At 41.6% G+C, this 27,500-nt stretch overlaps 2 protein-coding genes across 2 annotated transcripts in view; one reads left to right on the forward strand and one right to left on the reverse strand.

Annotated features, from left to right (window-relative positions):
• Nucleotides 1–20,673, reverse strand: part of gcm2 (glial cells missing transcription factor 2) — a gene marked incomplete at its 3' end in the record, with an annotated part of 20,977 nt that extends 304 nt beyond the window's left edge. The window contains exons 1-7 of the mRNA XM_079661863.1: nucleotides 20,359–20,673; nucleotides 9,884–9,947; nucleotides 5,889–6,077; nucleotides 5,325–5,437; nucleotides 4,996–5,121; nucleotides 4,655–4,911; nucleotides 807–1,038 (exon numbers count right to left, since the gene is read on the reverse strand). Of these exons, the coding sequence (XP_079517989.1) occupies nucleotides 807–1,038; nucleotides 4,655–4,911; nucleotides 4,996–5,121; nucleotides 5,325–5,437; nucleotides 5,889–6,077; nucleotides 9,884–9,947; nucleotides 20,359–20,436 (1,059 nt within the window). The 5' untranslated portion in view covers nucleotides 20,437–20,673. The remainder of the gene's footprint in view (nucleotides 1–806; nucleotides 1,039–4,654; nucleotides 4,912–4,995; nucleotides 5,122–5,324; nucleotides 5,438–5,888; nucleotides 6,078–9,883; nucleotides 9,948–20,358) is intronic.
• Nucleotides 20,674–21,313: 640 nt separating this feature from the next.
• sycp2l (synaptonemal complex protein 2-like) overlaps nucleotides 21,314–27,500 on the forward strand; it is a gene marked incomplete at its 3' end in the record, with an annotated part of 17,534 nt that continues 11,347 nt past the window's right edge. The window contains 5 exon segments of the mRNA XM_079661864.1: nucleotides 21,314–21,417; nucleotides 22,467–22,586; nucleotides 22,916–23,029; nucleotides 27,316–27,354; nucleotides 27,356–27,424. Of these exon segments, the coding sequence (XP_079517990.1) occupies nucleotides 21,385–21,417; nucleotides 22,467–22,586; nucleotides 22,916–23,029; nucleotides 27,316–27,354; nucleotides 27,356–27,424 (375 nt within the window).

Consider the following 27,500-nt stretch of genomic DNA (forward strand, 5'->3'; position numbering starts at 1 on the left):
GGGTTCCAACGTCCATAATTGACCCTCACCTTGGTGGTTACTCCTACTCTCTCCTGATTGGATGCTCACCTTGGGGGTTACTCCTACTCTCTCCTGATTGGACCCTCAGTTGGTGGTTACTACTCTCTCCTGATTGGACGCTCACCTTGGTGGTTACTCCGACTCTCTCCTGTTTGGACCCTCAGTTGGTGGTTACTACTCTCTCCTGATTGAACCCTCACCTTGTTGATTACTCCTGCTCTCTCCTGATTGGACCCTCAGTTGGTGGTTACTCCTACTCTCTCCTGATTGGATGCTCACCTTGTTGATTATTCCTACTCTCTCCTGATTGGACGCTCACCTTATTGATTACTCCTACTCTCTCCTGATTGGATGCTCACCTTGTTGATTATTCCTACTCTCTCCTGATTGGACGCTCACCTTATTGATTACTCCTACTCTCTCCTGATTGGACGCTCACCTTATTGATTACTCCTACTCTCTCCTGATTGGACGCTCACCTTGGTGGTTACTACTCTCTCCTGATTGGACCCTCAGTTGGTGGTTACTCCTAGTCTCTCCTGATTGGACCTTCACCTTGTTGATTACTCCTACTCTCTCCTGATTGGACGCTCACCTTATTGATTACTCCTACTCTCTCCTGATTGGACGCTCACCTTGGTGGTTACTCGTACTCTCTCCTGATTAGACCTTCACCTTGGTGGACACTCCTACTCTCTCCTGATTGGACCCTCAGTTGGTGGTTACTCCTACTCTCTCCTGATTGGCTCACCTTAGTGGTTACTACTCTCTCCTGATAGGCTCACCTTGGTGGTCGTGGTGATGATGGTCTGCAGGGCTGCTGGGGACCCCGGGGCATTGCCAGGGTAACGGCAGGGGTACTCGCTGTAGTAATGGTGGTTGTCGCTGTAGGGGGTCGAGGTCTTCAGGAGCTCCTTCCAGCCGGGGGGGGATTTAGCCTGGGGGTCAAAGGAGGAGCAGGGGGGTGGCGCTGAGGAGGAAGATGAGGAAGAGGAGGGGCCGAGGACCGGATTCACCCTGTGGACCAGGAGAGGCTAACGTTAGCAGAGAAACAAACCAATCAGGAAACAGTCGTTCATCGATCTGTGCTCAGACTGACAGAGTGCAGACTTTAAACAAACAAACAAACAAACATCAGGGCGGCTTTATTCCTGCATCTCTGTGATACGTTTATTTAAATCAGAAGAACCCGTTTACTTTGGGTTCTAACTTCTGAAGGAACCAGACTCATTCAGACAGGAGGGTTTGACAACGTTAGCGAATATTAGCTTAGTGCTCGCTGTCTCTGGTGACAAAACTTTTAGAATACATTGTTTATCTAAATATATGTATTATTGACCCGGTCCAGATTTTATTTTAAATGGTTGCGGGATCTGTAGGTTCTGCAGGTTCTGCAGGTTCTGTAGGTTCTTTAGGTTCTTTAGATTCTGTAGAGTCTGTAGGTTATTTAGGTTCTTTAGGTTCTGTAGGCTCTGTAGGTTCTTTCAGTTATTTGGGTTCTTTAGGCTCTGTAGGTTCTTTAGGCTCTGTAGGTTCCTTAGGTTATTTGGGTTCTTTAGGTTCTCTCGGTTCTTTAGGCTCTTTAGGTTCTTTAGGCTCTGTAGGTTCTTTAGGTTCTTTAGGTTCTTTAGGCTCTGTAGGTTCCTTAGGTTATTTGGGTTCTTTAGGTTCTCTCGGTTCTTTAGGCTCTTTAGGTTCTTTAGGCTCTGTAGGTTCTTTAGGTTCTTTAGGTTCTGTAGGCTCTGCAGGTTATGTAGATTCTGCAGGTTCTTTAGGTTCTGTAGGTTCTGTAGGTTCTTTAGGTTCTTTAGGTTCTGCAGGTTCTTTAGGTTCTGTAGGTTCTTTAGGCTCTGTAGGTTCTTTAGGTTCTGTATGTTCTTTAGGTTCTGTAGGTTCTGTAGGTTCTTTAGGTTCTTTAGGCTCTGTAGGTCCTGTAGGTTCTTTGGGTTATGTAGGTTCTGTAGGTTCTGTAGGTTCTCTAGGCTCTGTAGGTTCTGTAGGTTCCGTAGGTTCTGTAGGTTCTTTGGGTTCTTTAGGTTCTTTGGGTTATTTAGGTTATTTAGGTTCTGTAGGTTATTTGGGTTCTTTGGGTTCTTTAGGTTCTTTGGGTTATTTGGGTTCTTTGGATTCTTTAGGTTCTTTGGGTTATTTAGGTTCTTTGGATTCTTTAGGTTCTTTGGGTTCTTTAGGCTCTGTAGGTTATTTAGGTTATGTAGGTTCTTTATGTTATTTGGGTTCTTTAGGTTCTTTGGGTTATTTAGGTTCTGTAGGTTCTTTAGGTTATTTGGGTTCTTTAGGTTCTTTGGGTTCTTTGGGTTCTTTGGGTTCTTTGGGTTCTTTAGGTTCTTTGGGTTATTTAGGTTCTTTGGATTCTTTAGGTTCTTTGGGTTATTTAGGTTATTTAGGTTATTTGGGTTATTTGGGTTCTGTAGGTTCTTTAGGTTCTTTGGGTTATTTAGGTTGTTTAGGTTATTTGGGTTATTTGGGTTCTGCAGGTTCTTTAGGCTCTGTAGGTTCTTTAGGTTCTGTAGGTTCCTTAGGCTCTGTAGGTTCTTTAGGTTCTGTAGGTTCTTTAGGTTCTGTAGGTTATTTAGATTCTGTAGGTTCTTTAGGCTCTGTAGGTTCTTTAGGTTCTGTAGGTTCCTTAGGCTCTGTAGGTTCTTTAGGTTCTGTAGGTTCTTTAGGTTCTGTAGGTTATTTAGATTCTGTAGGTTCTTTAGGCTCTGTAGGTTCTTTAGGTTCTGTAGGTTCTTTAGGTTCTTTAGGTTCTGTAGGCTCTGTAGGTTCTTTAGGTTCTGTAGGTTCTTTAGGTTCTGTAGGTTATTTAGATTCTGTAGGTTCTTTAGGCTCTGTAGGTTCTTTAGGTTCTGTAGGTTCCTTAGGTTCTTTAGGTTCTGTAGGCTCTGTAGGTTCTTTAGGTTCTGTAGGTTCTTTAGGTTCTGTAGGTTCTTTAGGTTCTGTAGGTTATTTAGATTCTGTAGGTTCTTTAGGCTCTGTAGTTTCTTTAGGTTATTTCGGTTTTTTGGGTTATTTGGGTTATTTGGGTTATTTAGGTTCTTTGGGTTCTTTAGGTTCTTTAGGTTCTGTAGGTTCTTTAGGCTCTGTAGGTTATGTAGGTTATGTAGGTTATTTAGGCTCTGTAGGTTCTGTAGGTTCTTTAGGCTCTTTAGGCTCTGTAGGCTCTGTAGGTTCTGTAGGTTATTTAGGTTCTGTAGGTTCTGTAGGTTATTTAGGCTCTGTAGGTTATTTAGGTTCTGTAGGTTATGTTGGTTCTTTGGGTTCTTTGGGTTATTTGGGTTATTTGGGTTATTTAGGTTCTTTGGATTCTTGAAGTTCTTTGGGTTCTTTAGGCTCTGTAGGTTATTTAGGTTCTTTAGGTTCTTTAGGTTCTTTAGGTTCTGTAGGTTATTTGGGTTCTTTGGGTTCTTTGGGTTCTTTGGGTTATTTAGGTTATTTGGATTCTTTGGGTTCTTTAGGCTCTGTAGGTTCTTTAGGTTCATTGGGTTCTTTGGGTTCTTTGGGTTCTTTGGATTCTTTAGGTTCTGTAGGTTCTTTAGGCTCTGTAGGTTATGTAGGTTATGTAGGTTATTTAGGCTCTGTAGGTTCTGTAGGTTCTTTAGGCTCTTTAGGCTCTGTAGGCTCTGTAGGTTCTGTAGGTTATTTAGGTTCTGTAGGTTCTGTAGGTTATTTAGGCTCTGTAGGTTATTTAGGTTCTGTAGGTTATGTTGGTTCTTTGGGTTCTTTGGGTTATTTGGGTTATTTGGGTTATTTAGGTTCTTTGGATTCTTGAAGTTCTTTGGGTTCTTTAGGCTCTGTAGGTTATTTAGGTTCTTTAGGTTCTTTAGGTTCTTTACGTTCTGTAGGTTATTTGGGTTCTTTGGGTTCTTTGGGTTATTTAGGTTATTTGGATTCTTTGGGTTCTTTAGGCTCTGTAGGTTCTTTAGGTTCTTTAGGTTCTTTGGGTTAATTAGGTTATTTGGATTCTTTAGGTTCTTTGGGTTATTTAGGTTATTTAGGTTCTTTAGGTTCTTTGGGTTCTTTAGGTTCTTTGGATTCTTTAGGTTTTTTTATGTTATTTAGGGTATTTGGGTTATTTAGAGTCTTTGGGTTATTTAGGTTATTTAGGTTATTTGGGTTATTTGGGTTCTGCAGGTTCTTTAGGCTCTGTAGGTTCTTTAGGTTCTGTAGGTTCCTTAGGCTCTGTAGGTTCTATAGGTTCTTTAGGTTCTGTAGGTTCTTTAGGTTCTGTAGGTTCCTCGGGCTCTGTAGGTTCTTTAGGTTCTGTGGGCTCTGTAGGTTATTTAGCTTCTTTAGGTTCTGTAGCTCTTTAGGCTCTGTAGGTTCTTTAGGTTGTTTGGGTTATTTAGGTTATTTGGGTTATTTGGGTTCTTTAGGTTCTTTAGGTTCTTTAGGTTATTTGGTTTCTTTAGGCTCTGTAGGTTATGTAGGTTCTTTAGGCTCTTTAGGTTATGTTGGTTCTTTATGTTATTTAGGTTATTTAGGTTCTAAAGGTTCTATAGGTTCTTTATGTTATTTAGGTTCTAAAGGTTCTTTAGGTTATTTTGGTTATTTCGGTTCTGCAGGTTCTTTAGGTTCTATAGGTTCTATAGGTTCTGCAGGTTAGGGGGCTGACCTGGGGTCACAGAGGTCGGAGGTCATGGGGTAGGAAGGCGTGCTCAGGTATCCCTGGAAGTCGTATCCAGGCCGGCTCATGTACAGCCTGGGATTGGCTGGTTTCTGCAGCGTGGGAGGAGCCTCTCCCAGTGCATTGTGGGGGTTGTAGTAGGGCTCCGGGCTCTGGAATGCTGGGTAATGCTGCGAGTAGTTGGGCTCCATGAAGGAGATCCTGTCTGACGGGTCAACACAGGAGAGGAGGGCGGGACCAAGGGCCTGAGACAGGAAACAGACTGATAAAGGAACAGTAAACAATGCTAACGAACAGCTAATGCTAACGAACAGCTAGCGTTGCTGTACCTGAGGGTCCATCAGGCGTCTCTTAGGGGTGAACGGGGGGGAGCTGACCCGTCTCTTCACTGAACTCCTGCGGGCCTCCGTCTCAGACTTGGACTCGGGGCGGGGGTGATCGTGGACGCCTTTAGCCTGGAGGCAACATGGGGAACAAAAACACTGTGAGGATGGGGTTCATAGCAAGAGTCTCAGGGGGTCTAACTTCATATCTGTGATGGTTTCAAGGCTCCAGGATCAGGTCTTTATGCTCAAGGTAAACCTGATCTAGATGTAGCCCTCCGAGCATTTTAGCCTGTTAGCATGCTAGCCTGTAGCCTGTAGCCTGTGCTGCTGACCTGGAAGAAGATGTTCTTCCCGTCCACCCTCCAGAAGTTGGTGACGGGGTACCCGCTGTGCCCCCTGCAGGGCAGCAGCTCCAGGGTGGCGGTGCAGCTCGGACACAGCTTTTCTAAAACACAAACACAGGCTCAGCTGAAACTACTGAATGTCCTCTTCCAACATGAGAGCAACATGCTAACAAAGGTATCAACTGTAGCTGTGAACATGACAGGATGTGTGATTACTTAGAAGAGCATCAGGACTGTTTGAGGCATATGATAGCTATGTGATGAACATGATGATTCAGCCTCTATGGAGAGAGACATATGACAAGCATGCTCATTTCTGACATGGAGCTAATCTGAAGTAAACATTGAATACTGCTTTCTATTCCTCCATCTTGTGACTGAGGAACTCCCTCTCTTGGATATCAGCATGTGAAGGACACTGTTCAGGAACTAGTTGATGCTCTGTATGTGATGACTCCATTCTGGAGAGGATCACAGATACATGGATCAAGAGATTCAAGCTCAAGTTATTATATTTGTTCTAACAGTTGTGGTTGTGGTTGTGGTTCTTACTCTGCTGTTTCTGCCGGGCCTTGTCACAGATGGCGGGTCGTAGCGTTAGCCGCGAGCCGTCGGTTAGCGAGCAGCCGCGCGAACAAACGACGACGCCCAAACACGACTTCTTCAGGATCTGACAGTTGTGGTTGTTGGTGTTCCTCATCGCCCAGCCGGAGAGATGCCTCTGGGTGTTCTTATCCTCCGCTGAAACAAAGGGTAGCTTAGCATCATGTAGCTTAGCATCATCTTGTATTTAACCTGAGAGATGCCTCTGTTCTTATCAGGGGTAGACATTAAGGGTAAAAAGCCACTGGACCTCCGGGTCGGTGGAATTATATTATCACTGGCCCCACCATTGTAAGGCCCGGAGCATTCGTCCATAAAAAATCACATTTGTTGCAATAGTAATTTATGCACTAACTACATTACTACTTGTACTACAACATTTGAATCATCAGTTCTTCCTCATTTTCCTCAATTGTTCATATTTGGTTTGTTAAAATAATGATATTGTGGTCATTGTTAAAAAATGTCTGCTATTATTATGAGTTGCCTATTATTATTTGTATAATGCGCTTTCTGCCTTCCTGTCATTAGGAGTTAGAAATATGTAATAGATTAGATTAGAACCTTCATTCTCCTAAACTGCTGGGACATTTCCCTAAAGCCAATACCTTTATATTGTCTACTCTTCACTTCCTGTCAGCAGAGGTCATTGATGTACAGAGCCAACAGAAGACCTTGTTTATATTGGCATCATATTGAGAGGTGCAGTGACGCGTCCTAAAACCAGGGAGTAAGCTGCTGGTTCCCTCGACAGAAAGCAATGGGATTTCTCCACAGGGTTTTGGAAAATAGCTGGAAATAAGGTCTGTGGAAACGAACCTGTTTGATAAATGCACGTTTTGTTCAGCTGGATAATCTCCACATGTCTACCCTACTTTTATCATTTTCGAAACATAAATCTAATCGATAGATTTATGCCCGGCGCCGTGGGATTTGACATTCCTGCCCTCCCCTTATAAACACGTTTTTTATTATTTATAAAAAAAAAGATATGTTTTTTAAATTTTTAAAATTATAAATAAACGGTGAACTTTTATGCTCCGATATATGTGATGTCAGATAGTAACTTAAAAAAAATCGCAGGCTACGTCAAAATTAATTCATGTGTCTGTTGTGATTTGTGATTCGTCCACATTTAGACCAATCACAGCGTCACACTCTGCCGCCTATTCTGGATTTGTTTATTGTGCATTCTGTAGACATTTCTGTTTGAATTACAAAATGGACATCAGAAACTGGCTTAAAAGGTCTAAGGATTTATTAAAACGAAATAGCGATGAAAGAACTGCAGCCGATGGAGCTGCTGGCGACCCTGCACCTGCGCCGTTGCAGCAGCACGCCTTAATGTCACAAGCTTGACCTCTGCAAACCCTGGGGCTGAGTTAGCGAGCCCAAGCCTTGACTCATCAAGGCGGCCGCCACCAACGCTGTCCTCCAAGGCACAGCTCCTTGTGCCCCTACCATCACCACCTGCGTTGCCACACCCTGCACCACACCCGCCATCCTCCTCCTCCTCCTCCGTGCCGGTGCCTCCAAATACAGATGCTACCTTGCAGCACATCAACAGGTACTTTTGGTCCAGCAACCGCTCAAAGACCAACAGCCCAGATGATCTTGGGGTTAATAAACCCAACCAGGTGAAACTGATTGTTTTCAAGAAATAAGCGCACTTTTGCCACTGCATGGTAAACAACAGACCATGGCTTGAATATTCGTTAAAAGCAGACGCAGCCTTTTGTTTCCCCTGTAGACAGTTTAAAGTCAATACGTCTTCATCTGATGCGGCTTTTACTGTCAAAGGTTTTTGCGACTGGAAACACGCATTACAGACTGATAGAGGACTGATAAGGCATGCCGCATCAAAAGAACACATTTCATGTGAGAGTTGTGGAGAGAGAGAGATACGCGAGGAAACAAATAAGGAAATTAGTACTTTGGTAAAAATCAGCTGGCACGGAACCGCTATTACGTGTCGTTGATATTATAGCTTTTTTTAGCTGTCAACCAACTCTCTCTCAGAGGTGACCACGATTCACTCCACAGCATGTCCGAGTCAGGCAGTGCATAGGAAAATAAACCATGCCCAAGGCGGGCTAGACAGTTCATCGTCTCCATCTCCATATTTCTTTCCTGAGGAAGCTACCATCTTACCCAGTGTGCCTTGCTTGTGATTTACCAGTATTTGTGCTGCCACGCACACAATCTTTTAAAAGTGGTTTCTATGTTGCCCTTTATTTGTGTATGTATTTGTGATAAGTGTGCGTCTTTATGCAATGCTTTTGGCCTTGCTGTTTGATATATATTGTGCCGCTGGCCCGCAGCACATGACGGTTTTGTGTGCCCTCCCATGAAAATCATATGCCCTCCCTTCAGGTTTGTTCTGGCGCCGGGTCTGAATAGATTATAAAAGGGTTTCAGGACGTGTCACTGCACCACCAGAAGCCAACTCCATCGATCAAGCTGGCTGAAACTTTCTCTCCCTCTTCTTCTCATGCTCCCTGTCACTCTCCTTTAACTCCTCATGGTGACTTTCTTTTATTTGAAGATAGTTTTTTGGCCTGCGCTTGGCCGGTTACCGCTGGTATTAAAAACATTTTGGCGAATGGTTAGGTGGCGCGATAGTCTGTAGTGAAGGTTTTATTTCACGGGAGCCTGCTCGCGCTGCAATCCGCAGCAAACAGCTGTTTGCTTTTCACCCAACAACGACAAGCGACTCACGAAACGCTATGTTGTAGCGTTGATAAATGAAACAATTAAAAAAAATTGCTAGTCAAAATACCAATAACACAGGACCATGTGGAAAGTACGTTATGCTGGCCCGGGGTGTCTAAATAGTGCTTCCGGGCCAGCGGGCCATTTATAATGTCGAGCCCTGCTTGTCCTCGGCTGAAACAAGACGTTAGCTTAGCATCATGTAGCTTAGCATCATGTTGTATTTAACCTGTTTTTAAAGGGGACCTATCATCCAAAATGCACCTTTGTACGTCTTTTATACATCAATATGTGTCCCCGGTGTGTCACAACCCTCTCTTTTCCTCCATACCCAAATCTCTAAAAACGGGGCTGCAACGGATCTGATCCAGACTGATACAGATTTGAAAATGTTCTGACGTCAGAAACGGGGTGCTCCGCCTATATGAGCAACTCTCCACCTATCAGGGGAATGAGAGGTTGCGTGGCATGGTAACAGCATGGTAACAGCATGGTGACAGCATGGTAACAGGATGGTGACAGCATGGTAACAGCATGGTAACAGCATGGTAACAGCATGGTGACAGCATGGTAACAGCATGGTAACAGCATGGTGACAGCATGGTAACAGCATGGTGACAGCATGGTGACAGCATGGTAACAGCATGGTGACAGCATGGTGACAGCATGGTGACAGCATGGTAACAGCATGGTAACAGCATGGTAACAGCATGGTGACAGCATGGTGACAGCATGGTAACAGCATGGTGACAGCATGGTGACAGCATGGTAACAGCATGGTAACAGCATGGTGACAGCATGGTGACAGCATGGTGACAGCATGGTAACAGCATGGTAACAGCATGGTGACAGCATGGTGACAGCATGGTAACAGCATGGTGACAGCATGGTGACAGCATGGTAACAGCATGGTGACAGCATGGTGACAGCATGGTGACAGCATGGTGACAGCATGGTAACAGCATGGTGACAGCATGGTGACAGCATGGTAACATGGCACTCGTGCCTCGGGGGCGTGGTCAGCTGCAGCGCATTTGCCACAGAATCAGCCCTTGCAACAACAGGGCTGGAATAGAGCAAATAGAGCGAAATGAGGCGTGGCTAGAATGCAGGATCTGTTTGGTATTTTGAAAAAGATACGTCACAGACATGTTTCGTATAGCTATGGCCCTACAATATATGTTTCAAATATAGCATGATAGGTCCACTTTAAACACATTATGATTTCTCACCGCTGTAGATGTAGCGCACGTAACCGTCTGTCCACTCCTGGAACACATCGAACTGCTTGGTGTCCTGCAGACAGACAGGTGAGAGACAGACAGGTGAGAGACAGACAGGTGGGAGACAGACAGGTGGGAGAGGGACAGGTGAGAGAGAGACAGACAGGTGAGAGACAGACAGGTGAGAGACAGACAGGTGAGAGAGAGAGACAGACAGACAGGTGAGAGACAGACAGGTGGGAGAGGGACAGGTGAGAGACAGACAGGTGAGAGAGACAGACAGGTGAGAGAGAGCTTGGTGTCCTGCAGACAGACAGGTGAGAGAGAGACAGGTGTGAGACAGACAGGTGGGAGACAGACAGGTGGGAGAGGGACAGGTGAGAGAGACAGACAGTTGAGAGACAGACAGGTGAGAGAGAGACAGACAGGTGAGAGACAGACAGGTGAGAGACAGACAGGTGAGAGACAGACAGGTGAGAGATAGACAGGTGAGAGACAGACAGGTGAGAGACAGACAGACAGACAGGTGAGAGACAGACCGACAGACAGGTGATAGAGAGACAGACAGGTGAGAGACAGACAGACAGACAGACCGACAGGTGAGAGACAGACAGACAGACCGACAGGTGAGAGAGAGACAGATAGGTGAGAGACAGACAGACAGAGAGACAGGTGAGAGACAGACAGACAGACAGACAGACAGGTGAGAGAGAGAGACAGACAGGTGAGAGACAGACAGACAGACAGGTGAGAGAGAGACAGATAGGTGAGAGACAGACAGGTATAAAGACTAAGAGACATGTAGCCAGTAATGATGGCTTCCCGCTGATATCAGACATTATTACCTTATATATATAATGATGTATTTGCAGAGTCAGTTTGCAGTCAGTAATGAATCACAGATATTGATCAGAGAGCGCTCACTCTCTTTGTTTTGGTTTCACTGAAAACTAAAATACAGAAACCAGTTTCCATTGTTTTTGCAACAAGAGAGCGCAGAGTCAGCGAGCCTTCAGAGCGCCTTGGAATAACCTCTCAATAACCTCTAAATATTATTTAAATACCCATTAAAATCTCCTCCTTTAGAAACCTTTGGGAAACCTATAAAAACATGTTTTAAATCATTTAAAACTCCTTAAAGAAACCTTTAAAAACCTTTAAGAAACCTTTAAGAAACCTTTAAGAAACCTTAACCCTTAACCTTCAGGAGACCTTTTGGGAAACCTTCAAATAACCTCTAAATAACCTTTAACCCATCAAAAGGTCTTTAGAGACCCCTGAAGACCCCCAGCCTCTGAGAGACCCTGATACCCCTGACCTGCAGACCCCCAGCCTCTGAGAGACCCTGATACCCCTGACCTGCAGACCCCCAGCCTCTGAGAGACCCTGATACCTCTGACCTGCAGACCCCCAGCCTCTGAGAGACCCTGATACCCCTGACCTGCAGATCCCCAGCCTCTGAGAGACCCTGATACCCCTGACCTGCAGACCCCCAGCCTCTGAGAGACCCTGATACCCCTGACCTGCAGATCCCCAGCCTCTGAGAGACCCTGATACCCCTGACCTGCAGATCCCCAGCCTCTGAGAGACCCTGATACCCCTGACCTGCAGACCCCCAGCCTCTGAGAGACCCTGATACCTCTGACCTGCAGACCCCCAGCCTCTGAGAGACCCTGATACCTCTGACCTGCAGACCCCCAGCCTCTGAGAGACCCTGATACCTCTGACCTGCAGACCCCCAGCCTCTGAGAGACCCTGATACCCCTGACCTGCAGACCCCCAGCCTCTGGGAAACCACTAACCTGCAGACCCCCAGCCTCTGGGAAACCCCTGACCTGCAGACCCCCAGCCTCTGAGAAACCCCTGACGCGTGGGGTCACCTCCTCCTCTCATCATGTTGATCTTTATTATGATTTAAACAATAATCTGATAAAGAGCTGTTTTTAGGGTTTCATGAAATCAAAATAACATTTGATTTATTATCAGATTTGTATATTCTCTTTATTACTCTGGGGTTACATTTATGTCTTATATTTATAAAAAAATATATTTATATATACATATATATTTATATATAAATATATATAAATATATATAAATATATTTATAAAAAAATATATTTATATATACATATATATTTATATATAAATATATATAAATATATACATATATATTTATATATAAATATATATGTATATATTTATATATAAATATATATAAATATATACATATATATTTATATATAAATATATATTTATATATATACATATTTATATAAATATATACATATATATTTATATATAAATATATATACATATTTATATAAATATATACATATATATTTATATATATAAATATATATATGTATATATTTATATATAAATATATATGTATATATAAATACATATTTATATAAATATATATTTATATATACATATATATTTATATAAATATATATGTATATATAAATATGTACATATATATTTATATAAATATATATTTATATATACATATATATTTATATATAAATATATATGTATATATTTATATAAATATGTATTTATATATACATATATATTTATAGTTTCACATTTATTTATTATTGGTGACGTTTATTTCCACAGAAAGAAAACAACAGGAAAATGAACAGGTTTATAAAACAATCAATACTCTGATTATATAGATCTATAAATACTTTATTTAGATCTATTATCAATGTTGAGTTTGATGAGAGGGAAATCTCTCTTTGTAAAACCTGATAAAGAATAATAATTGAAAAGTAATTAATTATTGATTGAGTTGAAAAAAAGAAAGGATTTAAAATCAGAGGAAATGTGTTTAATAAAATATGAAATGATCAATAATCAGACGTTCAGTTCAGTTTGTAGTCTTTGAGACGGAAACAAGCTTCCTGACATCACAGATCAATATATTGATCATTTAGAGATTTATATGAAAGTGTGTTCAATGATATTATAGTGTGTTGATCTGTGTTGGACACACTCTGTCACGTGTTGATCTGTGTCGGACACACTCTATCACGTGTTGATCTGTGTTGGACACACACTGTCACGTGTTGATCTGTGTCGGACACACTCTATCACGTGTTGATCTGTGTCGGACACACTCTGTCACGTGTTGATCTGTTTCGGACACACTCTATCACGTGTTGATCTGTGTCGGACAGACTGTCACGTGTTGATCTGTGTCGGACACACTCTATCACGTGTTGATCTGTGTCGGACACACTGTCACGTGTTGATCTGTGTCGGACACACTCTATCACGTGTTGATCTGTGTCGGACACACTCTGTCACGTGTTGATCTGTGTCGGACACACTCTATCACGTGTTGATCTGTGTCGGACACACTCTATCACGTGTTGATCTGTGTCGGACACACTCTATCACGTGTTGATCTGTTTCGGACACACTCTATCACGTGTTGATCTGTTTCGGACACACTCTATCACGTGTTGATCTGTGTCGGACACACTCTATCACGTGTTGATCTGTGTCGGACACACTCTATCACGTGTTGATCTGTGTCGGACACACTCTATCACGTGTTGATCTGTTTCGGACACACTCTATCACGTGTTGATCTGTGTCGGACACACTCTATCACGTGTTGATCTGTGTCGGACACACTCTATCACGTGTTGATCTGTTTCGGACACACTCTATCACGTGTTGATCTGTGTCGGACACACTCTATCACGTGTTGATCTGTGTCGGACACACTCTATCACGTGTTGATCTGTTTCGGACACACTCTATCACGTGTTGATCTGTGTCGGACACACTCTATCACGTGTTGATCTGTGTCGGACACACTCTATCACGTGTTGATCTGTTTCGGACACACTCTATCACGTGTTGATCTGTGTCGGACACACTCTATCACGTGTTGATCTGTGTCGGACACACTCTATCACGTGTTGATCTGTTTCGGACACACTCTGTCACGTGTTGATCTGTGTCGGACACACTCTATCACGTGTTGATCTGTGTCGGACACACTGTCACGTGTTGATCTGTGTCGGACACACTCTAGCACGTGTTGATCTGTGTCGGACACACTCTATCACGTGTTGATCTGTGTCGGACACACTCTATCACGTGTTGATCTGTTTCGGACACACTCTATCACGTGTTGATCTGTGTCGGACACACTATCACGTGTTGATCTGTGTCGGACACACTATCACGTGTTGATCTGTGTCGGACACACTGTCACGTGTTGATCTGTGTCGGACACACTGTCACGTGTTGATCTGTGTCGGACACACTGTCACGTGTTGATCTGTGTCGGACACACTCTATCACGTGTTGATCTGTGTCGGACACACTCTATCACGTGTTGATCTGTTTCGGACACACTATCACGTGTTGATCTGTGTCGGACACACTCTATCACGTGTTGATCTGTGTCGGACACACTGTCACGTGTTGATCTGTGTCGGACACACTGTCACGTGTTGATCTGTGTCGGACACACTCTATCACGTGTTGATCTGTGTCGGACACACTCTATCACGTGTTGATCTGTGTCGGACACACTCTATCACGTGTTGATCTGTTTCGGACACACTCTATCACGTGTTGATCTGTGTCGGACACACTATCACGTGTTGATCTGTGTCGGACACACTGTCACGTGTTGATCTGTGTCGGACACACTATCACGTGTTGATCTGTTTCGGACACACTGTCACGTGTTGATCTGTGTCGGACACACTCTATCACGTGTTGATCTGTTTCGGACACACTGTCACGTGTTGATCTGTGTCGGACACACTCTATCACGTGTTGATCTGTGTCGGACACACTGTCACGTGTTGATCTGTGTCGGACACACTGTCACGTGTTGATCTGTGTCGGACACACTGTCACGTGTTGATCTGTGTCGGACACACTCTATCACGTGTTGATCTGTGTCGGACACACTGTCACGTGTTGATCTGTGTCGGACACACTGTCACGTGTTGATCTGTGTCGGACACACTGTCACGTGTTGATCTGTGTCGGACACACTCTATCACGTGTTGATCTGTGTCGGACACACTCTATCACGTGTTGATCTGTGTCGGACACACTCTATCACGTGTTGATCTGTTTCGGACACACTCTATCACGTGTTGATCTGTGTCGGACACACTATCACGTGTTGATCTGTGTCGGACACACTGTCACGTGTTGATCTGTGTCGGACACACTGTCACGTGTTGATCTGTGTCGGACACACTCTATCACGTGTTGATCTGTGTCGGACACACTATCACGTGTTGATCTGTGTCGGACACACTATCACGTGTTGATCTGTGTCGGACACACTGTCACGTGTTGATCTGTGTCGGACACACTGTCACGTGTTGATCTGTGTCGGACACACTGTCACGTGTTGATCTGTGTCGGACACACTCTATCACGTGTTGATCTGTGTCGGACACACTCTATCACGTGTTGATCTGTTTCGGACACACTATCACGTGTTGATCTGTGTCGGACACACTCTATCACGTGTTGATCTGTGTCGGACACACTGTCACGTGTTGATCTGTGTCGGACACACTGTCACGTGTTGATCTGTGTCGGACACACTCTATCACGTGTTGATCTGTGTCGGACACACTCTATCACGTGTTGATCTGTGTCGGACACACTCTATCACGTGTTGATCTGTTTCGGACACACTCTATCACGTGTTGATCTGTGTCGGACACACTATCACGTGTTGATCTGTGTCGGACACACTGTCACGTGTTGATCTGTGTCGGACACACTATCACGTGTTGATCTGTTTCGGACACACTGTCACGTGTTGATCTGTGTCGGACACACTCTATCACGTGTTGATCTGTTTCGGACACACTGTCACGTGTTGATCTGTGTCGGACACACTCTATCACGTGTTGATCTGTGTCGGACACACTGTCACGTGTTGATCTGTGTCGGACACACTGTCACGTGTTGATCTGTGTCGGACACACTGTCACGTGTTGATCTGTGTCGGACACACTCTATCACGTGTTGATCTGTGTCGGACACACTCTATCACGTGTTGATCTGTGTCGGACACACTCTATCACGTGTTGATCTGTTTCGGACACACTCTATCACGTGTTGATCTGTGTCGGACACACTCTATCACGTGTTGATCTGTGTCGGACACACTCTATCACGTGTTGATCTGTGTCGGACACACTCTATCACGTGTTGATCTGTGTCGGACACACTCTATCACGTGTTGATCTGTGTCGGACACACTCTATCACGTGTTGATCTGTGTCGGACACACTATCACGTGTTGATCTGTGTCGGACACACTGTCACGTGTTGATCTGTGTCGGACACACTCTATCACGTGTTGATCTGTTTCGGACACACTCTATCACGTGTTGATCTGTGTCGGACACACTATCACGTGTTGATCTGTGTCGGACACACTATCACGTGTTGATCTGTGTCGGACACACTGTCACGTGTTGATCTGTTTCGGACACACTGTCACGTGTTGATCTGTGTCGGACACACTGTCACGTGTTGATCTGTGTCGGACACACTGTCACGTGTTGATCTGTGTCGGACACACTCTATCACGTGTTGATCTGTTTCGAACACACTGTCACGTGTTGATCTGTGTCGGACACACTCTATCACGTGTTGATCTGTGTCGGACACACTGTCACGTGTTGATCTGTGTCGGACACACTGTCACGTGTTGATCTGTGTCGGACACACTGTCACGTGTTGATCTGTGTCGGACACACTCTATCACGTGTTGATCTGTGTCGGACACACTGTCACGTGTTGATCTGTGTCGGACACACTGTCACGTGTTGATCTGTGTCGGACACACTGTCACGTGTTGATCTGTGTCGGACACACTCTATCACGTGTTGATCTGTGTCGGACACACTCTATCACGTGTTGATCTGTGTCGGACACACTCTATCACGTGTTGATCTGTTTCGGACACACTCTATCACGTGTTGATCTGTGTCGGACACACTATCACGTGTTGATCTGTGTCGGACACACTGTCACGTGTTGATCTGTGTCGGACACACTATCACGTGTTGATCTGTGTCGGACACACTGTCACGTGTTGATCTGTGTCGGACACACTATCACGTGTTGATCTGTGTCGGACACACTGTCACGTGTTGATCTGTTTCGGACACACTGTCACGTGTTGATCTGTGTCGGACACACTGTCACGTGTTGATCTGTGTCGGACACACTGTCACGTGTTGATCTGTGTCGGACACACTGTCACGTGTTGATCTGTTTCGGACACACTCTATCACGTGTTGATCTGTGTCGGACACACTATCACGTGTTGATCTGTTTCGGACACACTGTCACGTGTTGATCTGTGTCGGACACACTGTCACGTGTTGATCTGTTTCGGACACACTCTATCACGTGTTGATCTGTGTCGGACACACTGTCACGTGTTGATCTGTTTCGGACACACTCTATCACGTGTTGATCTGTGTCGGACACACTGTCACGTGTTGATCTGTTTCGGACACACTGTGTGATAATAAAGTGAGATGAATGTGCATTCAATGATATTATAGTGATATACTAAAGTCTGTATTTTAAAGTGTGTGTTGGTGTGTGTGTTAAATCATATTAAAGTGATATTAGTGTGTATTCAAGTGTGTGTAATCAATGATATTATCGTGTATTTAAAGTGTGTGTTAAATGATATTATGGTGTATTTAAAGTGTGTATTAAAGTGTGTATTAAATGATATTATGGTGTATTAAAGTGTGTATTTAAAATGTGTATTAAATGATATTATGGTGTATTTAAAATGTGTGTTAAATGATATTATCGTGTATTTAAAATGTGTGTTAAATGATATTATCGTGTATTTAAAGTGTGTATTAAATGATATTATCGTGAATTAAAGTGTGAATTAAATGATATTATCGTGTATTAAAGTGTGTATTAAATGATATTATCGTGAATTAAAGTGTGAATTAAATGATATTATCGTGTATTAAAGCGTGTATTAAATGATATTATCGTGTATTAAAGTGTGTATTAAATGATATTATCGTGAATTAAAGTGTGAATTAAATGATATTATCGTGTATTAAAGTGTGAATTAAATGATATTATCGTGTATTAAAGTGTGTATTAAATGATATTATCGTGTATTAAAGTGTGAATTAAATGATATTATCGTGTATTAAAGTGTGTATTAAATGATATTATCGTGTATTAAAGTGTGTATTTAAAGCGTGTATTAAAGCGTGTATTAAAGCGTGTATTAAAGCGTGTATTTAAAGTGTGTATTAAAGTGTGTATTTAAAGCGTGTATTAAAGCGTGTATTAAAGTGTGTATTAAAGTGTGTATTAAAGTGTGTATTTAAAGCGTGTATTAAAGCGTGTATTAAAGTGTGTATTTAAAGTGTGTATTAAAGTGTGTATTAAAGTGTGTATTAAAGTGTGTATTTAAAGTGTGTATTAAAGTGTGTATTAAAGTGTGTATTAAAGTGTGTATTAAAGTGTGTATTTAAAGCGTGTATTAAAGCGTGTATTAAAGTGTGTATTTAAAGTGTGTATTAAAGTGTGTATTTAAAGCGTGTATTAAAGCGTGTATTAAAGCGTGTATTTAAAGTGTGTATTAAAGTGTGGATTAAAGTGTGTATTAAAGTGTGTATTAAAGTGTGTATTTAAAGCGTGTATTAAAGCGTGTATTAAAGTGTGTATTTAAAGTGTGTATTAAAGTGTGTATTTAAAGCGTGTATTAAAGCGTGTATTAAAGCGTGTATTTAAAGTGTGTATTAAAGTGTGGATTAAAGTGTGTATTAAAGTGTGTATTAAAGTGTGTATTTAAAGCGTGTATTAAAGCGTGTATTAAAGTGTGTATTAAAGTGTGTATTTAAAGTGTGTATTTAAAGTGTGTATTAAAGTGTGTATTAAAGTGTGTATTTAAAGTGTGTATTAAAGTGTGTATTAAAGTGTGTATTTAAAGTGTGTATTTAAAGTGTGTATTAAAGTGTGTATTTAAAGTGTGTATTAAAGTGTGTATTTAAAGTGTGTATTAAAGTGTGTATTTAAAGTGTGTATTAAAGTGTGTATTTAAAGTGTGTATTAAAGTGTGTATTAAAGTGTGTATTAAAGTGTGTATTAAATGATATTATGGTGTATTTAAAGTGTGTATTAAAGTGTGTATTAAAGTGTGTATTAAATGATATTATGGTGTATTTAAAGTGTGTATTAAAGTGTGTATTAAAGTGTGTATTAAATGATATTATGGTGTATTTAAAGTGTGTATTAAAGTGTGTATTTAAAGTGTGTATTAAAGTGTGTATTAAATGATATTATGGTGTATTTAAAGTGTGTATTTAAAGTGTGTATTAAAGTGTGTATTTAAAGTGTGTATTAAAGTGTGTATTAAATGATATTATCGTGTATTTAAAGTGTGTATTAAATGATATTATGGTGTATTTAAAGTGTGTATTAAATGATATTATGGTGTATTTAAAGTGTGTATTAAAGTGTGTATTTAAAGTGTGTATTAAATGATATTATGGTGTATTTAAAGTGTGTATTTAAAGTGTGTATTAAAGTGTGTATTAAAGTGTGTATTAAAGTGTGTATTAAAGTGTGTATTTAAAGTGTGTATTAAAGTGTGTATTTAAAGTGTGTATTAAATGATATTATCGTGTATTTAAAGTGTGTATTAAAGTGTGTATTTAAAGTGTGTATTAAAGTGTGTATTTAAAGTGTGTATTAAATGATATTATGGTGTATTTAAAGTGTGTATTAAATGATATTATGGTGTATTTAAAGTGTGTATTTAAAGTGTGTATTAAATGATATTATGGTGTATTTAAAATGTGTATTAAAGTGTGTATTAAATGATATTATGGTGTATTTAAAGTGTGTATTAAAGTGTGTATTAAATGATATTATGGTGTATTTAAAGTGTGTATTTAAAGTGTGTATTAAATGATATTATCGTGTATTTAAAGTGTGTATTAAATGATATTATCGTGTATTTAAAGTGTGTATTAAATGATATTATCGTGTATTAAAGTGTGTATTAAATGATATTATGGTGTATTAAAGTGTGTATTTAAAGTGTGTATTAAATGATATTATGGTGTATTTAAAGTGTGTATTTAAAGTGTGTATTAAATGATATTATGGTGTATTAAAGTGTGTATTAAAGTGTGTATTAAATGATATTATGGTGTATTAAAGTGTGTATTTAAAGTGTGTATTAAATGATATTATGGTGTATTTAAAGTGTGTATTTAAAGTGTGTATTAAATGATATTATGGTGTATTTAAAGTGTGTATTTAAAGTGTGTATTAAATGATATTATGGTGTATTTAAAGTGTGTATTTAAAGTGTGTATTAAATGATATTATCGTGTTTTTAAAGTGTGTATTAAATGATATTATCGTGTATTTAAAGTGTGTATTAAAGTGTGTATTGAACGGTGTGTGTACCTGCGGCAGTTTGGGATCGTTGATGTCCCAGCTGAGCTTCATCCCGACGGAGCACACACACTCAGAGTCCTCCGACATCCTGAACCAGAACCAGACCTTTATCTCTGGTGCTGAACCCAGTCCAATAACACAGACCCGGACCTCTCTGCAGTCTCTGACCCGGTCTCTGACCCGGTCTCTGACCCGGTCTCTGACTCTCTAACCCTCGGGGCTGGTCCCGGTCCTCCCGGTTGTTGTACAGTCCTCGGACAGCTGAGTTAAATACAGCTGAACAGTTTCATCTGATCTGTAGTTCGTAGTTTAGTTTTCTGTAGTTTCCCTTAGTTTCCTGAGTCCTCGCGGCTCCTCGCGGCTCGGTGCGCGTGCAGCTGAGTCTCAGGTAGGAGTGAGGCCAGGTGAGAGAGACGCGAGGAGAAGAGAGAGAGGGGGGGGGGGGGGTGGTGGAGGGGAGGATGGGGCTTTATTAAAGACTATATAGCACTCCTTACACTAAACACTAAACATCACGTTATTAAATGTCATCTTTTATTTAATTTATGATTATTGAATAAACAGGAAACATTTTGTATCTGATGTTCAGGTGTTTTCAAGGTTTCAGGTTTGAAAGATGCTGATTCAGAGTGTGTGTGTGTGTGTGTGTGTGTGTGTGTGTGTGTGTGTGTGTGTGTGTGTGTGTGTGTGTGTGTGTGTGTGTGTGTGTGTGTGTGTGTGTGTGTGTGTGTGTGTGTGTGTGTGTGTGTGTGTGTGTGTGTGTGTGTGTGTGTGTGTGTGTGTGTGTGTGTGTTGTATAAACACTCGCTGTTTCTCCTAAAACAAATAAACTCCTGAGTCAGGAGGACACTGAGTGACGTCACGCCTCGTGTCTGTCTGATATCCCCTCGTGCCACAGAGAGAGATATTAATACGTATCAATTTAAATATCTATGAAATAAAATAATGAAACACATGTTGCTGGAGCTGCTCCCGACCCGGTCTGCGCATGCGCACTGACTAATGAGTTAATGAGCAGCAGCTGCGCGCGCGACTATGCACGCTCCCGACACGATAGGAGACACGATGGTAAACAGATTATATTTCATATATTATTATATATTATATTACATTATACTGTAAAGGTGTATCACTGGTGGTGGGGGGCAACTTCCGGTTCAGAAACTATCATTAAATGAATCTTTATTTAAACTAACTTCACAAACAAGAGCAGCTCACCTGAGACTCAGGTGAGCTGCTCTTCTTAATGAAGGTTAAAGTATGAACAGCCTAGCATTCATATTCAGCAGCTCGAGTTTAAAATACACATTATTGTTGTTATTTATGAGTGTAGTGATTGTTGTTATTTATGAGTGTAGTGATTGTTGTTATTTATGAGTGTAGTGATTGTTGTTATTTATGAGTGTAGTGATTGTTGTTATTTATGAGTGTAGTGATTGTTGTTATTTATGAGTGTAGTGATTGTTGTTATTTATGAGTGTAGTGATTGTTGTTATTTATGAGTGTAGTGATTGTTGTTATTTATGAGTGTAGTGATGGTTGTTATTTATGAGTGTAGTGATTGTTGTTATTTATGAGTGTAGTGATTGTTGTTATTTATGAGTGTAGTGATTGTTGTTATTTATGAGTGTAGTGATTGTTGTTATTTATGAGTGTAGTGATTGTTGTTATTTATGACTGTAGTGATTGTTGTTATTTATGAGTCTAGTTATTGTTGTTATTTATGAGTGTAGTGATTGTTGTTATTTATGAGTGTAGTGATTGTTGTTATTTGAGTGTAGTGATTTTTGTTATTTATGAGTGTAGTGATTGTTGTTATTTATGAGTGTAGTGATTGTTGTTATTTATGAGTGTAGTGATTGTTGTTATTGATGAGTGTAGTTGACGTGTTTTATATTCTATATATCCATGTATATGTCAGAGCTCTGAGAGGAGAGGAGCAGCAGCTCACCTGTCCTGCAGCGCCCCCTGCTGCAGGACAGGTGAGCTGCTGCTCCTCTCAGGTGTCTCAGGTCTCTGTGACTCTGTCCTGCAGCGCCCCCTGCTGCACCAAGCAGGAAGTGACCCACCAAAATAAAAGCCTCCCGCTTAACAACATTCTAAATTAAAATGAATAGCAGCTTCAGGTGCAGATGGAGGACTGCGTGGAACGTGCAGACTCTTCTTCGTTGGTGTCTCTGCTGCAGGGGGACCTCTCCTCTTTTTCTCTGACGTCACTCCACCAGCTCGTCACCACGGTAACCAATTAACCTTAATTAGAGACTTTCTATACATGTATCCATTAGCATCACACATTCATGTATGTGTGTGTCTGTCTCTCTCTTTCTCCTCTCTCTGTCTCTCTCTCTCTGTGTGTGTGTGTGTGTGTGTGTGTGTGTGTGTGTGTGTGTGTGTGTGTGTGTGTGTGTGTGTGTGTGTGTGTGTGTGTGTGTGTGTGTGTGTGTGTGTGTGTGTGTGTGTGTGTGTGTGTGTGTGTGTGTGTGTGTGTGTGTGTGTGTGTGTGTGTGTGTGTGTGTGTGTGTGTGTGTGTGTGTGTGTGTGTGTGTGTGTGTGTGTGTGTGTGTAGGACCTGTGTGTGTCGAGGGTCAGCAGGGTCTCCGTGGTGATGAAGTCTCTGGATGTTTTGTCTGAAAACAGGAACAACCTGCAGATGCTGCTGAGCCTCGGACTGACAGCCAAGGTACTTTATATACCTGTCCAGGTGTACTCTATGTACATGTACCTGTCCAGGTGTACTCTATATACATGTACCTGTCCAGGTGTACTCTATATACATGTACCTGTCCAGGTGTACTCTATGTACATGTACCTGTCCAGGTGTACTCTATGTACATGTACCTGTCCAGGTGTACTCTATATACATGTACCTGTCCAGGTGTACTCTATATCTATATACATGTACCTGTCCAGGTGTACTCTATATCTATATACATGTACCTGTCCAGGTGTACTCTATATCTATATACATGTACCTGTCCAGGTGTACTCTATATCTATATACATGTACCTGTCCAGGTATACTCTATATCTATATACATGTACCTGTCCAGGTGTACTCTATATCTATATACATGTACCTGTCCAGGTATACTCTATATCTATATACATGTACCTGTCCAGGTATACTCTATATCTATATACATGTACCTGTCCAGGTGTACTCTATATCTATATACATGTACCTGTCCAGGTATACTCTATATCTATATACATGTACCTGTCCAGGTGTACTCTATATCTATATACATGTACCTGTCCAGGTGTACTCTATATCTATATACATGTACCTGTCCAGGTGTACTCTATATCTATATACATGTACCTGTCCAGGTATACTCTATATCTATATACATGTACCTGTCCAGGTGTACTCTATATCTATATACATGTACCTGTCCAGGTGTACTCTATATCTATATACATGTACCTGTCCAGGTGTACTCTATATACATGTACCTGTCCAGGTGTACTCTATGTACATGTACCTGTCCAGGTGTACTCTATGTACATGTACCTGTCCAGGTGTACTCTATATACATGTACCTGTCCAGGTGTACTCTATATCTATATACATGTACCTGTCCAGGTGTACTCTATATCTATATACATGTACCTGTCCAGGTGTACTCTATATCTATATACATGTACCTGTCCAGGTATACTCTATATCTATATACATGTACCTGTCCAGGTGTACTCTATATCTATATACATGTACCTGTCCAGGTGTACTCTATATCTATATACATGTACCTGTCCAGGTGTACTCTATATCTATATACATGTACCTGTCCAGGTATACTCTATATCTATATACATGTACCTGTCCAGGTGTACTCTATATCTATATACATGTACCTGTCCAGGTGTACTCTATATCTATATACATGTACCTGTCCAGGTGTACTCTATATCTATATACATGTACCTGTCCAGGTATACTCTATATCTATATACATGTACCTGTCCAGGTGTACTCTATATCTATATACATGTACCTGTCCAGGTGTACTCTATATCTATATACATGTACCTGTCCAGGTGTTCTCTATATCTATATACAGTGGGGCAAAAAAGTATTTAGTCAGCCACCAATTGTGCAAGTTCTCCCACTTAAAAAGATGAGAGGCCTGTGATGTTCATCCTAGGTATACCTCAACCATGAGAGACAGAATGAGAAAAAAAAGAAATCCAGAAAATCACATTGTCTGATTTTTAAAGAATTTATTTGCAAATGAAGGAAAATAAGTATTTGGTCAATAACAAACAAACAAGATGTCTGTCTCTCACAGACCTGTAACTTCTTCTTTCAGAGCCTCCTCTGTCCTCCACTTGTTAACTGTATTAATGGAACCTGTTTGAACTCGTTATCAGAATAAAAGACACCTGTCCACAACCTCAAACAGTCACACTCCAAACTCCACTATGGCCAAGACCAGAGAGCTGTCAAAGGACACCAGAAACTAAATGGTAGACCTGCACCAGGCTGGGAAGACTGAATCTGCAATAGGTAAGCAGCTCGGTGTGAAGAAATCAACTGTGGGAGCAATTATTAGAAAATGGAAGACAAACAAGACCACTGATAATCTCCCTCCATCTGGGGCTCCACGCAAGATCTCACCCCGTGGGGTCAGAATGAGAAACAAGAACGGTGAGCAAAGATCCCAGAACCACACGGGGGGACCGAGTCCATGACCTGCAGAGAGCTGGGACCAAAGTAACAAAGGCTACCATCAGTAACACACTACGCCGCCAGGGACTCAAATCCTGCAGGGCCAGACGTGTCCCCCTGCTTAAGCCAGGACATGTCCAGGCCCGTCTAAAGTTTGCTAGAGAGCATTTAGATGATCCAGAAGAGGATTGGGAGAATGTCATATGGTCAGATGAAACCAAAATAGAACTTTTTGGTAAAAACTGAACTAGACGTGTTTGGAGGAGAAAGAATGCTGAGTTGCATCCAAAGAACACCTACTGTGAAACATGGGGGGGGGACATCATGCTTTGGGGCTGTTGTTCTGCAAAGGGACCAGGACCACTGATCCGTGTAAAGGAAAGAATGAATGGGGCCATGTATCGTGAGATTTTGAGTGACAACCTCCTTCCATCAGCAAGGGCATTGAAGATGAAACGTGGCTGGGTCTTTCAGCATGACAATGATCCCAAACACACCGCCCGGGCAACGAAGGAGTGGCTTCGTAAGAAGCATTTCAAGGTCCTGGAGGGGCCTAGCCAGTCTCCAGATCTCAACCCCATAGAAAATCTTTGGAGGGAGTTGAAAGTCCGTGTTGCCTAGCGACAGCCCCAAAGCATCACTGCTCTAGAGGAGATCTGCATGGAGGAATGGGCCTAAATACCAGCAACAGAGAAAACCTTGTGAAGACTTACAGAAAGCGTTTGACCTCTGTCATTGCCAACAAAGGGTTTATAACTAAGTATTGAGATGAACTTTTGTTATTGACCAAATACTTATTTTCCATCATTTAAAAATAAAGTCTTTAAAAATCAGACAATGTGATTTTCTGGATTTCTTTTTCTCATTCTGTCTCTCATAGTTGAGGTATACCTAGGATGAACATCACAGGCCTCTCATCTTTCTAAGTGGGAGAACTTGCTCAATTGGTGGCTGACTAAATACTTGTTTGCCCCACTGTACATGTACCTGTCCAGGTGTACTCTATATACATGTACCTGTCCAGGTGTACTCTATATACATATACCTGTCCAGGTGTACTATATATGTATATACATGTACCTGTCCAGTTGTACCTGTCCAGGTGTACTCTATATACATGTACCTGTCCAGGTGTACTCTATATCTATATACATGTACCTGTCCAGTTGTACTCTATATCTATATACATGTACCTGTCCAGGTGTACTCTATATCTATGGACATGTACCTGTCCAGGTGTACTCTATATACATATACATGTACCTGTCCAGGTATACTCTATATCTATATACATGTACCTGTCCAGGTGTACTCTATATCTATGGACATGTACCTGTCCAGGTGTACTCTATATACATACACATGTACCTGTCCAGGTGTACTCTATATACATGTACCTGTCCAGTTGTACTCTATATCTATGGACATGTACCTGTCCAGGTGTACTCTATGTACATGTACCTGTCCAGGTGTACTCTATATACATGTACCTGTCCAGGTATACTCTATATTTATATACATGTACCTGTCCAGGTGTACTCTATATCTATGGACATGTACCTGTCCAGGTGTACTCTATATCTATATACATGTACCTGTCCAGTTGTACTCTATATCTATATACATGTACCTGTCCAGGTGTACTCTATATCTATGGACATGTACCTGTCCAGGTGTACTCTATATACATATACATGTACCTGTCCAGGTGTACTCTATATACATGTACCTGTCCAGTTGTACTCTATATCTATGGACATGTACCTGTCCAGGTGTACTCTATGTACATGTACCTGTCCAGGTGTACTCTATATACATGTACCTGTCCAGGTATACTCTATATTTATATACATGTACCTGTCCAGGTGTACTCTATATCTATGTACATGTACCTGTACAGGTGTACTCTATATCTATATACATGTACCTGTCCAGGTGTACTCTATATACATGTACCTGTCCAGGTGTACTCTATATACATGTACCTGTCCAGGTATACTCTATATTTATATACATGTACCTGTCCAGGTGTACTCTATATCTATGTACCTGTACAGGTGTACTCTATATCTATATACATGTACCTGTCCAGGTGTACTCTATATCTATGTACCTGTACAGGTGTACTCTATATCTATATACATGTACCTGTCCAGTTGTACTCTATATCTATGTACATGTACCTGTCCACATGTACCTGTCCAGGTGTACTCTATATCTATGTACATGTACCTGTCCACATGTACCTGTCCAGGTGTACTCTATATCTACAGTATATACATTTACCTGTCCAGGTGGTGCAGTGGTTCGAGGCGCTGCTCGGCCTGCTGACCTCTGACCCCCCCCGGACCCCCCCCCCCCACCCTGCTGAGCCTCACTGAGCAGTTCTACGACTTCTTCCAGGTGAGAGGCATTCTGGTAGATGTAGTCCTGCACTGCTTTCAGACCAGAGGGACTTTATATCAACATTCAGCCACAG

The sequence above is a fragment of the Notothenia rossii genome (assembly GCF_949606895.1).
Source record: "Notothenia rossii genome assembly, chromosome: 12".
Taxonomy (NCBI): domain Eukaryota; kingdom Metazoa; phylum Chordata; class Actinopteri; order Perciformes; family Nototheniidae; genus Notothenia; species Notothenia rossii.